This window comes from Chiloscyllium punctatum, chromosome X, assembly GCF_047496795.1.
Source record: "Chiloscyllium punctatum isolate Juve2018m chromosome X, sChiPun1.3, whole genome shotgun sequence".
Taxonomy (NCBI): domain Eukaryota; kingdom Metazoa; phylum Chordata; class Chondrichthyes; order Orectolobiformes; family Hemiscylliidae; genus Chiloscyllium; species Chiloscyllium punctatum.
In genome coordinates, this window is record NC_092791.1 from 12,872,006 (window position 1) to 12,886,451 (window position 14,446).

General features: G+C 49.4%; 1 protein-coding gene across 5 annotated transcripts in view; it reads right to left on the reverse strand.

Moving 5' to 3' along the window:
- LOC140471082 (tachykinin-3-like) overlaps positions 1-9,229 on the reverse strand; it is a 45,127-nt gene extending 35,898 nt beyond the window's left edge. For 4 of the 5 annotated variants that reach the window (XM_072566935.1, XM_072566934.1, XM_072566931.1 and 1 more), the window contains exons 1-2: positions 9,100-9,229; positions 136-263 (exon numbers count right to left, since the gene is read on the reverse strand). In XM_072566935.1, the coding sequence (XP_072423036.1) occupies positions 136-234 (99 nt within the window). In that variant the 5' untranslated portion in view covers positions 235-263; positions 9,100-9,229. The remainder of the gene's footprint in view (positions 1-135; positions 264-9,099) is intronic. The other variant, XM_072566932.1, reaches the window with a different exon arrangement.
- Positions 9,230-14,446: the final 5,217 nt, after the last annotated feature.

The window sequence follows — 14,446 nt, forward strand, 5'->3', positions numbered from 1 at the left end:
CTCCCTCTCTCTCACACACACACACTCATACACACACTCTCTCTCAGACACACACACACACACTCTCACACACACTCTCACACAAATACAGCGGAAAGTTTCGCACAAACCCGTGTGGTGGTAACGTGCCCGTACCTTGGCGAGAACGCCACTGTTTGCCAACCATCCAGCGTGCTTTCCCTGGCATGTTTCCAGCAGAAGCGACAGCATGGCCAAAACCAGGAAAGCTCTCATTCTGGACAGATGGGAGAGCCGGACCGAAGCTGAACAAGGAGAGAAACGGGAAAAGGCAACAGCCATGAGTGCTCGCGAGGCCGGAAGGGCTGGATCGAGGGAAAACGCATCACATCATCTCGGACAGATTGGCGATTGCACATTCAGAGCAATCGGTTTAAGAACTGCAAGCCCATACCATCGTACTAATACTCGTCCGTTTGGCAAAAAGAGGGAACTGCCTTCCTCAACCCCCTGAGGATATTTCCAGGGCTTTCTCTCCCCCCCCCCCCCCCCCAGTTAAGCCCCATATGCTCTCTCACCTTGAGGCTTTGCACTCACTGTGACGTCTGCTGACCTTGTGACTTCTTCCTGTTAAAGGCACGTCTCTCAGCTATCCGAGCTCACTCGGCATGGCCCCAACTCGGTTCGAATCCCAAGCCATCACCGTGGCCGGTTTGCAGCTTCTCCTGAACACTGAGCCAAATGCCACCTGTTAACCCACCACACCCTGGCCCACCCTGAACCTACCATGGGGGCGGTCTCAGTATCAGGTTAATGCAAAGGCGCACTTACAGGTCATGGCGACCAAGCACAAGCATGACACGTGGGCAAAGTGAATGAGAGTGAACTCTGAGTGTAATGAGAATAAAACAAAAGGGAAGTGAGAGGAGCATGGGGGCTCAGGGGTTAGCACGGCTGCCTCACTGCAGCCAGGGACCCGGATTCGATGACCTCCTCGGGTGACAGTCTGTGTAGAGTTTGAACGTTCTCCCCATGTCTGCATGGGTTTGGTCCGGGTGCTCCAGTTTCGGCCCGCAGTTCAAAGATGGGCAGGTGAGGGTGGATTGACCATGCTAAATTGTCCCATAGTGCCCAGGGGTGTGCAGGTTAGGGTGGATTGGCCATGCTAAATTGTCCCATAGTGCCCAGGGATGTGCAGGTTAGGGTGGATTGGCCGTGCCAAATTGTCCCATAGTGCCCAGGGATGTGCAGGTTAGGGTGGATTGGCCATGCTAAATTGTCCCATAGTGCCCAGGGATATGCAGATTAGGGTGGATTGGCCTGCTAAATTGTCCCATAGTGCCCCGGGATGTGCAGGTTAGGGTGGATTGGCCATGCTAAATTGTCCCATAGTGTCCAGGGATGTGCAGGTTAGGGTGGATTGGCCGTGCTAAATTGTCCCATAGTGCCCAGGGGTGTGTAGGTCCGGGTGGATTGGCCGTGCTAAATTGTCCCATAGTGCCCAGTAATGTGCAGGTTAGGGTGGATTGGCCGTGCTAAATTGTCCCATAGTGCCCAGGGATTTGCAGGTTAGGGTGGATTGGCCATGCTAAATTGTCCCATAGTGCCCAGGGATGTGAAGGTTAGGGTGGATTGGCCATGCTAAATTGTCCCATAGTGCCCAGGGATGTGAAGGTTAGGGTGGATTGGCCATGCTAAAGTGTCCAATAGTGCCCAGGGATGTGCAGGTTAGGGTGGATTGGCCATGCTCAATTGTCCCATAGTGTCCAGGGATGTGCACGTTAGGGTGGATTGGCTGTGCTAAATTGTCCCATAGTGCCCAGGGATGTGCAGGTTAGGGTGGATTGGCCGTGCTAAATTGTCCCATAGTGCCCAGGGATGTGTAGGTCCGGGTGGATTGGCCGTGCTAAATTGTCCCATAGTGCCCAGTAATGTGCAGGTTAGGGTGGATTGGCCATGCTAAATTGTCCCATAGTGCCCAGGGATTTGCAGGTTAGGGTGGATTGGCCATGCTAAATTGTCCCATAGTGCCCAGGGATGTGAAGGTTAGGGTGGATTGGCCATGCTAAATTGTCCCATTGTGCCCCGGAATGTGCAGGTTAGGGTGGATTGGCCATGCTAAATTGTCCCATAGTGCCCAGGGATGTGAAGGTTAGGGTGGATTGGCCATGCTAAAGTGTCCAATAGTGCCCAGGGATGTGCAGGTTAGGGTGGATTGGCCATGCTAAATTGTCCCATAGTGCCCAGGGATGTGAAGGTTAGGGTGGATTGGCCATGCTAAATTGTCCCATAGTGCCCAGGGATGTGCAGGTTAGGGTGGAATGGCCATGCTAAATTGTCCCATCGTGTCCAGGGATGTGCACGTTAGGGTGGATTGGCTGTGCTAAATTGTCCCATAGTGCCCAGGGATGTGCAGGTTAGGGTGGATTGGCCGTGCTAAAGTGTCCCATAGTGCCCAGGGATGTGTAGGTCCGGGTGGATTGGCCATGCTAAATTGTCCCATAGTGCCCAGGGATGTGCAGGTTAGGGTGGATTGGCCATGCTAAATTGTCCCATAGTGCCCAGGGATGTGAAGGTTAGGGTGGATTGGCCATGCTAAAGTGTCCAATAGTGCCCAGGGATGTGCAGGTTAGGGTGGATTGGCCATGCTCAATTGTCCCATAGTGTCCAGGGATGTGCACGTTAGGGTGGATTGGCTGTGCTAAATTGTCCCATAGTGCCCAGGGATGTGCAGGTTAGGGTGGATTGGCCGTGCTAAATTGTCCCATAGTGCCCAGGGATGTGTAGATCCGGGTGGATTGGCCGTGCTAAATTGTCCCATAGTGCCCAGTAATGTGCAGGTTAGGGTGGATTGGCCATGCTAAATTGTCCCATAGTGCCCAGGGATTTGCAGGTTAGGGTGGATTGGCCATGCTAAATTGTCCCATAGTGCCCAGGGATGTGAAGGTTAGGGTGGATTGGCCGTGCTAAATTGTCCCATAGTGCCCAGGGATGTGTAGGTTAGGGTGGATTGGCCATGCTAAATTGTCCCATTGTGCCCCGGAATGTGCAGGTTAGGGTGGATTGGCCATGCTAAATTGTCCCATAGTGCCCAGGGATGTGAAGGTTAGGGTGGATTGGCCATGCTAAAGTGTCCAATAGTGCCCAGGGATGTGCAGGTTAGGGTGGATTGGCCATGCTAAATTGTCCCATAGTGCCCAGGGATGTGAAGGTTAGGGTGGATTGGCCATGCTAAATTGTCCCATAGTGCCCAGGGATGTGCAGGTTAGGGTGGAATGGCCATGCTAAATTGTCCCATCGTGTCCAGGGATGTGCACGTTAGGGTGGATTGGCTGTGCTAAATTGTCCCATAGTGCCCAGGGATGTGCAGGTTAGGGTGGATTGGCCGTGCTAAAGTGTCCCATAGTGCCCAGGGATGTGTAGGTCCGGGTGGATTGGCCATGCTAAATTGTCCCATAGTGCCCAGGGATGTGAAGGTTAGGGTGGATTGGCCATGCTAAAGTGTCCAATAGTGCCCAGGGATGCGCAGGTTAGGGTGGATTGGCCATGCTAAATTGTCCCATAGTGCCCAGGGATGTGTAGGTTAGGGTGGATTGGCCATGCTAAATTGTCCCATAGTGCCCAGGGATGTGCAGGTTAGGGTGGATTGGCCGTGCTAAATTGTCCCATAGTGCCCAGGGATGTGCAGGTTAGGGTGGATTGGCCATGTTAAATTGTCCCTAGTGTTCAGGGTCGGTGGGTTAGCCATGGGGAATACAGGGATGGTATTCAGACGTTCACTGTGGAGTCAATGGGCCTGCTTCTACACTGCAGGGGTTCGATAAGTGAGTGTGGAGGAAACAAAACCGAAGCAACTTCAAAGTTCGCTCAATCAACGGCACAGAGTCATCGTGACAACTGAATAACTTTCATCATCATATTTCGATGGTGAGGGTACTTTATATTGAAAATACTCACTCGACCATCCCTTAATTCTCTCGAAGGAGAGGGCTTGGTTCTGCTACTGAACTAAAAATGACATCACCAGTGGCTATGTAAAGGCATCACTGAGACACACAGTGCATTCCTCGTGAGCAATGAGGGCCCTCATGTCCCCAATACCAGCCAGTCTGCTCACGGCACTTTGTTATCCTAGATCACCATTCGGCCTTTAAGCTACAAAGCTGTGGGGGGTGGGGGTGGGGGTGGGGGTGGGGGGGGGTGCTGGGGGATAGGTGGTGCTGTCGGCAAGGGTTGGGGTGATACAAAAGGGAAGCCAGTCATCAGTGAACCAACTGGGGTCACAAGACTCCAGAGCAGAACTCTGCGTCTCTCTCCAGAGAAGCTCGAGTTTCTCCAGCATTCTCTGTTTTCAGGTCTGGAAGGCTCAGTGCACTGCGTTGGGGAACACAGTGGCTACCTCGGGGAGAAGGGGAAGGGAACGAGCCGAAACATTCATCCGCTCTGAAGAGCGGAATCCTGTGGATGCTGGAAATCGGGCATAAAATGCAGGGAACGTCGGGGAAACTCGGCAGGTCTGGCAGCCTCTGTGGAGGGAGCAACAAGAGTTAACGTTTCGAGGCCAGTGATCCTTCTTCAGAACTGCGGTTTTCTCTCGTCTCTCCACTCGTTCCTCAGCTCGTTTCAGTTGCCATAGCCAGCAGAGGGTTGAATAGAAATAATAGGATAGAAACACAGTGCAGAGAAGCTGAAAGAACTGTGAGGATTGGAAGTGCACAGCAGGTCGGTGGGGAACTGAAAAGAAATAAAAGACTAGTTAATGGTTTGGGCGGATCAGGTCTCTTCATGTTTTTGTTTTATCCCCCAGTTCATTCAAGCTGCGCACCTTCTGACCAGTTGACTTTAATCAACTAATACATCATTCCACTTTAGTTTGAGATACATTGTCATGTCTTTAAGGGGAAGCCCTGGTCGCCCTGCTATAGGAAGGATGCTTTTCAGCTGGAAAGGGTGTCGAATGATTGATAAGGATGTTACTGAGACTGGAAGTTATAAGGAGAGGCTGAACAGGCTGGGGCTGTTTACCCTGGAGCATCTGAGGCTGAGGGGTGACCTTATCGAGGTTTATAAAATCATGAGGGACATGGATAGGGTAAATAGACAAGGTCTTTTCCCTGGGGTGGGGGAGTCCAAAAGAGGGTATAGGTTTAAAGTGAGAGGGGAAAGATTTAAATGGGACCTTTTTCACGCAGAGGGTGGTGCGTGTGTGGAATGAACTGCCAGAGGAAGTGTTGGAGGCTGGTACAGTTACAAGGCATCTGGATGGGTGTAGGAATAGGAAGGGTTGAGAGGGATATGGGCCAGGTGCTGGAAAATGGGACTCGATTGGGTTAGGATATCTGGTCGGCATGGATGGGTTGGACCAAAGGGTCTGTTTCCATGCTATAAGACTCTATGACGACATGATGCTGAAGGGAAATGGAGGATTATACAGATAGATAGACAGGGAAGAATCACAGGAGTGGGTATAACGGAATATAAGTGTCAGAATGGGGTAGTGGGGACAGAATGGTTTGAGCTTTAATTCTAAGTAGTCCCTCATTGCCCAAAGGAACTGAGACCTCTAGTATACACCCCTACTCGACCTGTTTAACAATGCTATGGCAGACACCTCTGGAGCAACTGGGATTTGAACCTGGGCTTCCTGTCTCAGAGGTAGGGACACTACCACTGCACCACAAAAGCCCCCTTGATCCAGGCTTTTACTCAACTAAGTTCTGTGCATCACATGATATGCCAACCCCCCCCCCCAATGTTAAGTCACACAGTCAGAATGATTGTCTGTCACCAGCCTAACCAGTTTGACTCCAGGTTGGGCTACAGACAGACTCCACCCTCACACCTTTAATGCATTGTCTGAGCTGAGATGTCACTTTTATTTAATAAAACCTTAAGTTATCTCGAGAATGTGACTTTAAAGGAATTCTGGGATTGACATGTTAATGAACTGAAACCTGCAACCCCATTCTAAAAGATGAAAGACTTAACAGCAATCCAGGTTTGTTCAATATATTATTTTAATTGCATGACACTGGGATCTTTTGCTGTAAACTCTGTGTCTTATGATCCTGCCCCACTATCACCTGGTGAAGGAGCAGCATTAGTGCTTCCAAACAAACCTGTTGGCCTATAACCTGGACATAGAGCCATGGAGATGTACAGCGTGGAAACAGACCCTTCAGTCCAACCCGACCAGATATCCCAACCCAATCGAGTCCCACCTGCCAGCACCCGGCCCATATCCCTCCAAACCCTTCCTATTCATATACCCATCCAGATGCCTCTTAAATGATGCAATTGGACCAGCTGGGACTTTTAACTTTGTCCACCCCAGTCCAGCACCGGCACCTCTACGTCATGAATTTTCATTTTTACCTGCAGTCTTCCTCCTGCCCCATTCACTTCAGCCGCCTTTAAAAAGGATTGAATATTTGACATTCATAAGCAGCCTCTTAACCAGGTCCCCGGGCGGGGGGGAGTAAACCGTAACAGTCCAAAAGGTGCTGTATTCAAAAGCTGATGCTTTAAACGAAAGCGCCGAATTTGTCATGGCTTTGCTCAGTCAGTCTTTTGGCCCGTGAAAAGCGAGGGGGCTTGCATTTCATTAGCGCCTTCCAGAATACTCGCAGCTAAAAAGATGAGCAGCGTGAAATGCGGTTGCAAATCAATCCAGGAGCGTGCACAGAGCTGCGTGAGGGATCGATTGCAAAGTGAGTCCCAGTCTAGACTGGGACGTTCAACAGGAGAGAGAAAAGGAGGGAGGGTCGGGAGGGAGGGGGGAGTGAAATCAACCAGCATTTCATGAAATCCGAAAAGGCACTTTGCGAGGAATTAAGCGCTTGTGAAATTTTGACACTGCTTCTGACGACTGGAAAAGCAGCTGCTAATGTGCTCTCAGTGGTCTGCCCCAAAACAAAGTCAGAGGCTGCCTTGACACACTCAGCAGGTCTGGCTGGTGAGGGAGAGCGAGAAAGCAAAGTGAACCTTTCGGGGTTCCCATTCAGGTTGACTTTGCTATTACCATTAACCCCCACCCCACAGTGCTCCTCCTCAAGGGGTTAAAGGGATATGGGCCAAGTGCTGGCAAAATGGGAGGGGATTTGATTCCCTACAGTGTGGAGACAGGCCATTCAGCCCAATAAGGCCACACCAGAGAGTAACCCACCCAGACCCATGCCCCTCCACCCAACACGATGGGCAATTTAGCATCAACTGTACTGCAATTGAGGGGTCAGCTCATCCGTGCTGACCCAGATATCCTAGGGTGGCACGGTGGCTCAGTGGTTGGCACTGCTGCCTCACAGCACCAGGCACCCGGCTTTGACTGCAACTGTCTGTGTGGAGTTTGCACATTCTCCCCGTGTCTGTGCAGATTTTCTCCCACAATCCAAAGATGTGCAGGTTAGGGTGAATTGGCTGTGCTAAATTGCCCACAGTGTTAGCTGGAGGGGAATGGGTCGGGGTGGGTTACTCTTCGGACAGTCGAATGGCCTGTTTCCACACTCTAGGGAATCTAATCTAGTCCCATGTGCCAGCACCCGGCCCATATCCCCCCAAACCCTTCCTATTCATATACCCATCCAGATGCCTTTTAAATGTTGTAATTGTACCAGCCTCCACCACTTCCTCTGGCAGCTCATTCCATACCCGTACCACCCTCTGTGTGAAAAAGTTGCCCCGTAGGTCTCTTTTATATCTTTCCCCTCTCACCCTAAACCTATGCCCTCTAGTTCTAGACTCCCCCACCCCAGGGAAAAGACTTTGTCTACTTACCCTATCTATGCCCCTCATGATTTTGTAAACCTCTATAAGGTCACCCCTCAGTCTCCGACGCTCCAGGGAAAACAGCCCCAGCCTGTTCAGCCTCTCCCTGTAGCTCAAACCCTGCAACCCTGGCAACATCCTTGTAAATCTTTTCTGAACCCTTCATTTTGCTTTTTATTTATTTTATATGTCATGTTTTCCCCTGACAATTGTGTAGAACTCTTAACGAGCCCAATACCTCAATATCACAACACACAGCAGTTAATTGATTCTCGCGAGGGCTAGATTTTCTTGAAAACACTAGTTTTATTCGGGCACTCAGACAGTCTGCAATTATCAGAAGCAATCAGAGAGGAAGGTTAGAATGTTTGACAGTCATAAGCAGGGAGTCACTGAAGAGGGAGAAAGGGTTAATTGCAGCACTGTGCAAGTCAGACAGTGTGGATGCAGGGTATGCCATGCGAGGGTGATGCCAACAGTATGGGTTCAATACCCACACTGGCTGTGGGTACCCATTAAGGACTCTTGACCTCTCCCCTGGCCTCACCCTCCCCGCCAGTCGCCCATCTCTCTCTCGAATGAGAGACCAGCCCTATGGTGAGCACGCTACAAGCCAAAATCATTTTGTTTGCAGGACTAGCCTGGCACTGAATACACACACAAAACAAACCACCTGAAAGAACTGCAGGGGGTGCAGGAAATCTGCTTAGCACTTAGCTGCCCATTGCTTTTGACCTCGCCTAGTTGAGACTGGGGTGGGGTGGGGGGGGAACAGGAGCTCTCGGGTCATGAGAAATACTCTTGTGCTGTAAGATTAACAGCAACTTTGAAAGAAGGACATTATTTCCTCACTTGTGCGCTCACCACATTGATAAAGCGAGATAGCAGCAAATCGCTACTTGCTGAATGACAATCCAGCAGCAATATTGCTCCTGCTCGGACCTTCCCTGTTGAACTGTTCAGCCACTTTTTCTGTCTGAGCTTCTGTCACCACCTTTCGGCATTCTCTGGGCTTCAGGTCCACACTAAATATCGGCGGCGCTACCGAATGCAACAGGAAAACGAAATCTCTCCCAGTCAGAGCATCACCAGGCTTTTGAACAATGAAATACATCCAAGGAGGGGTGTTTGGAATGGGCAGCAGTGAGAGTTATCAACATCTGATGCTTTAAATAAAAACACAACTTAAGCGCAAGTTTATTTTGCAAAATGACTTCACATCAAAGAGGCCACAATCATTTAAAATATAAACGCACATAACTGCTCACAGCACAGAAAACAGCACAACTTTGGGGCATGCCTGATTGCTTTTATATTTGAAATAAATGGTAGAAAATCATTAATTAAAAACAGCATGAGAAGCGTTCATCAGCCAACCTTACAGAGGTGCACAGTCCCTCTGGTGGGTCCCCAGCTTCAAAAGCCCGTCTTTGCCTGGCTGCAGTTTGCTCACGAAGTGGGACAGTGTTGTTACCTTTATATCCCCCCGAGGCGGTGCTGTGCTCTGCCTGTCTTTTGGAAGCAGGTTATTGTGTGGCTTTTCCGTTTCTGAATGGAACGCGAGGGAACCAATCGTCGCCCAGTGTGGGGATGCTAGATCATGCCAGACAAAGTTCGGTCCTTCCTCTTTCTCCCCCTCAATCAGCTGCACTTGCTTGATATACATGGCTGTAGTCTGGAGGGATGCGAAACGGCGAGACAAACTCCCGTTTCCCTTTCATCATCAAGACGCCTGCTCTGGCACTCTGTCTCTTGGCAATAATGGACTTTGTGCACGGGAATTAAGCATCCATTTGAGACAGCTCTGGAGTAATCATTGCTACAGTCCTATCACAGCTCTTGGGCAAATAAAGACACCTTGGGGTGTAGGTTCATAGCTTAGATTCGATTACATTACAGTGTGGAAACAGGCCCTTCGGCCCAACAAGTCCACACCGACCCGCCGAAGCACAACCCACCCATACCCCTAACCTAACACTATGGGACAATTTAGCATGGCCAATTCACCTGACCTGCACATCTTTGGACTGTGGGAGCAAACCCACGCAGACACGGGGAGGATGTGCAAACTCCACACAGTCAGTCGCCTGAGGCAGGAATTGAACCCGGGTCCCTGGCGCTGTGAGGCAGCAGTGCTAACCACTGTGCCACCTACTTGAAAGTGATAGGACAGTGAAGAAAGCATTTGGTGTGCTTTCCTTTATTGGTCAGTGCATCAGGTAGAGGAGTTGGGAGGTCATGTTGCTGCTGTACAGGACATTGGGTAAGCCACTGTTGCAACATTGTGTGCAATTCTTGGGTGCAATTAAACCGCTCTTGGATAGGCTCATGGAAGATAATATAGTAAAGGGTATGTAGGTTAGAGTAGGATAAAAGGTCAGCACAGCATCAAGGGCCGAAGGGCCTTTACTGTACTGTATTGTTAGAACATAGAACATAGAAAAATACAGCGCAGTACAGGCCCTTCAGCCCTCGATGTTGCGCCGATCCAAGCCCACCTAACCTACACTAGCCCAATAACCTCCATATGCCTATCCAATGCCCGTTTAAATGCCCATAAAGAGGGAGAGTCCACCACTGCTACTGGCAGGGCATTCCATGAACTCACAACTCGCTGAGTAAAGAATCTACCCCTAACATCTGACCTATACCTACCACCCCTTAATTTAAAGCTATGCCCCCTCGTAATAGCTGACTCCATACGTGGAAAAAGGGGCTCATGGTCAACCCTATCTAAACCCCTAATCATCTTGTACACCTCTACCAAGTCACCCCTAAACCTTCTTTTCTCCAATGAAAACAACCCCAAGTGCCTCAGCCTTTCCTCATAGGATCTTCCTACCATACCAGGCAACATCCTGGTAAACCTCTTCTGCACCCGTTCCAGTGCCTCCACATCCTTCCTATAGTATGGCGACCAAAACTGTACACAATACTCCAGATGCGGCCGCACCAGAGTCTTATACAACTGCAACATGAAGGGTGGTGTTTTATGTTCTATATGTTCTGGCTTCCCCCCCTGTAGGAAGGATGTTGTGAAATTTGAAAGAGTTCAGAAAAGATTTACAAGGATGTTGCCAGGGTTGGAGGATTTGAACTATAGGGAGAGGCTGAATAGGCTGGGGCTGTTTTCCCTGGAGTGTCGGAGGCTGAGGGGTGACCTTAAAGAGGTTATAAAATCATGGGGGGCATGGATAGGGTAAATAGACAAGGTTTTTTTTCACCAGGGTTGGGGGAGTCCAGAACTAGAGGGGCATAGGTTTAGGGTGAGAGGGGAAAGATATAAAAGATATCTAAGGGGCAACTTTTTCACACAGAGGGTGGTACGTGTATGGAATGAGCTGCCAGAGGAAGTGGTGGAAGCTGGTACAATGACAACATTTAAAAGGCATCTGGATGGGTATATGAATAGGAAGGGTATAGAGGGATATGGGCTGGGTGCTGGCAGGTGGAACTAGATTGGGTTGGGATATCTGGTCGGCATGGACAGGTTGGACCGAAGGGTCTGTTTCTGTGCTGTACATCTCTATGACTCTAGTGTACCCTTTGAGGTCACTTTGCTTGGCTAGACTGTGGATTAGTGGTGCTGGAAGAGCACAGCAGTTCAGGCAGCATCCTGAAGTGTTCCGAGGCGGAAGATGAACTACATTGATGCACTTCAACCCCAGGGCATCAATGTGGACTTCAACATTTTCCTCATTTCCCCTTCCCCCACCTCACCCCAGTTCCAAACTTCCAGCTCAGTAACTGTCCCCATGACTTGTCCGGACTTGTCCTACCTGCCTATCTCCTTTTCCGCCTATCCACTCCACCCTCTCCTCCCTGACCTATCACCTTCATCCCCTCCCCCACTCACCCATTGTACTCTATGCTACTCTCTCCCCACCCCCACCCTCCTCTAGTTTATCTCTCCACGCTTCAGGCTCACTGCCTTTATTCCTTGATGAAGGGCTTTTGCCCGAAACGTCGATTTCGAAGCCCCTTGGATGCTGCCTGAACTGCTGTGCTCTTCCAGCACCACTAATCCAGAATCTGGTTTCCAGCATCTGCAGTCATTGTTTTTACCGCGTTGGCTAGACTGTGCCCGTTGCATGCAATTGCCCGTTATCATGTGTTTAATAATCAATCACCCACCAGGGACTGACCAACTCGCTGGTTTAGTTTCTTAAAGACAACAGTGCAGCTCGTTTCTGTGTGAATGCTGGAGAAACTCAGCAGGTCTGGCACTGTCTGGAGAGAGAGGAAAACAGCTTCCACTCTGATGTGGCTCTTCAAAACTGGTTCCTGTCTGTGGAGCTGGTACACTCGAACCAGGCAGAGTTAGAACATTGTGTATATATCGCCTTCAGTCTTAAAGGCAAAATGCACATACAACATCCCTAACTTAGAATCAGGCTCTCTCTCTCTTCGGAGTAGTAGAATGGTAAAATCATAGAGTTTTACAGTACAGAGAGTGTCGTGTAATCTACTGTACATTGTGTCTGCACTGTCTTGTCTGTACATAATTCCTGTACCGGCTCCTGAAAGAGTTCCCCAGCTCATCCCCCTCTCCAACCCTATCTCCCTCACCCTCGTTCTTCATCCCTTTCAAATAAATATTCAGCTGTCTTTTGAACACTCATTTGGAGTTCCCCACTACCATTCTCCCAAGCAACACATTCCAAACATTGGGTGTTTACTATAGGCCCCCCAATAGCAGCAGAGATGTGGAGAAACAGATTGGGAAACAGATTTTGGAAAGGTGCAGAAGCCACAGGGTCGTAGTCATGGGCGACTCCAACTTCCCAAATATTGATTGGAAGCTCTTTAGATCAAGTAGATTGGACGGGGCGGTGTTTGTGCAGTGTGTCCAGGAAGCTTTTCTAACACAGTATGTAGATTGTCCAACCAGAGGGGAGGCCATATTGGATTTGGTACTCGGTAACGAACCGGGACAAGTGGTGGGCTTGTTAGTGGGTGAACATTTTGGTGATGGTGACCACAATTCTGTGACTTTCACCTTGGTTATGGAGAGAGATAGGTGCGCACAACAAGGTAGATTTTACAATTGGGGGAAGGGAAATTACGATGCTGTAAGACAGGATTTGAGGAGCATAAGTTGGGAGCATAGGCTGTCAGGGAAGGATGTGGTGGAAATGTGGAACTTTTTCAAGGAGCAGATACGACGTGTCCTTGATATGTATGTACCTATCAGGCAGGAAAGAAATGGTCGTGTGAGGGAGCCTTGGTTGACGAGGGAGGTTGAATGTCTAGTAAAGAGGAAGAAGGAGGCTTGCATAAGGTTGAGGAAACAGGGTTCAGACAGAGCAGTGGAGGGATACAGGATAGCCAGAAGGGAGCTGAAGAAAGGGATTAGGAGAGCTAAGAGAGGGCATGAAAAATCCTTGGCGGATAGGATCAAGGATAACCCCAAGGCATTTTATGCGTATGTGAGAAACCTGAGAATGACGAGAACGAGGGTAGGTCCGATCAAGGACAGTAGTGGGAGACTGTGTATTGAGTCGGAAGAGATAGGAGAGGTCTTGAACAAGTACTTCTCTTCAGTATTTACGAACGAGAGGGACCGTATTGTTGAAGAGGAGAGTGTGAAACGGATTGGTAAGCCAGAAGAGATACTTGTTAGGAAGGAAGATGTGTTGGACATTTTGAACAACTTGAGGATAGACAAGTTCCCCGGGCCTGATGGGATATATCCTAGGATTATGTGGGAAGCAAGAGAGGAAATTGCAGTACCGTTGGCAATGATCTTCTCGTCTTCATTGTCAACGGGGGGTGGTACCAGGGGACTGGAGAGTAGCGAATGTTGTGCCCCTGGTCAAAAAAGGGAATAGGGATAACCCCGGGAATTACAGGCCAGTTAGTCTTACTTCTGTGGTAGGCAAAGTAATGGAAAGGGTACTGAGGGATAGGATTTATGAGTATCTGGAAAGACACTGCTTGATTAGGGACAGCCAGCACGGATTTGTGAAGGGTAGGTCTTGCCTTACAAGTCTTATGAATTCTTCGAGGAGGTGACCAAGCATGTGGATGAGGGTAGAGCAGTGGATGTAGTGTACATGGATTTTAGTAAGGCATTTGATAAGGTTCCCCATGGTAGGTTTATGCGGAAAGTCAGGAGGCATGGGATAGAGGGAAATTTGGCCAATTGGATAGAAAACTGGCTAACCGGTCGAAGTCAGAGAGTGGTGGAAGATGGCAAATATTCAGCCTGGAGCCCAGTTACAAGTGGAGTTCCGCAGGGATCAGTTCTGGGTCCTCTGCTGTTTGTAATTTTTATTAATGACTTAGATGAGGGAGTCGAAGGGTGGGTCAGTAAATTTGCAGATGATACGAAGATAGGTGGAGTTGTGGACAGTGAGGAGGGCATTTGTCGTTTGCAAAGGGACTTAGATATGATGCAGAGCTGGGCTGAGGAGTGGCAGATGGAGTTCAACCCTGCCAAGTGTGAGGTTGTCCATTTTGGAAGAACAAATAAGAATGCGGAATACAGGGTTAACGGTAGGGTTCTTGGTCAGGTGGAGGAACAGAGGGATCTTGGGATCTATGTTCATAGATCTTTGAAAGTTGCCACTCAGGTGGATAGAGCTTGTAAGAAGGCCTATGGTGTATTAGCGTTCATTAGCAGAGGGATTGAATTCAAGAGTCGTGAAGTGATGTTGCAGCTGTACAGGACTTTGGTTAGGCCACATTTGGAGTACTGTGTGCAGTTTTGGTTGCCACACTT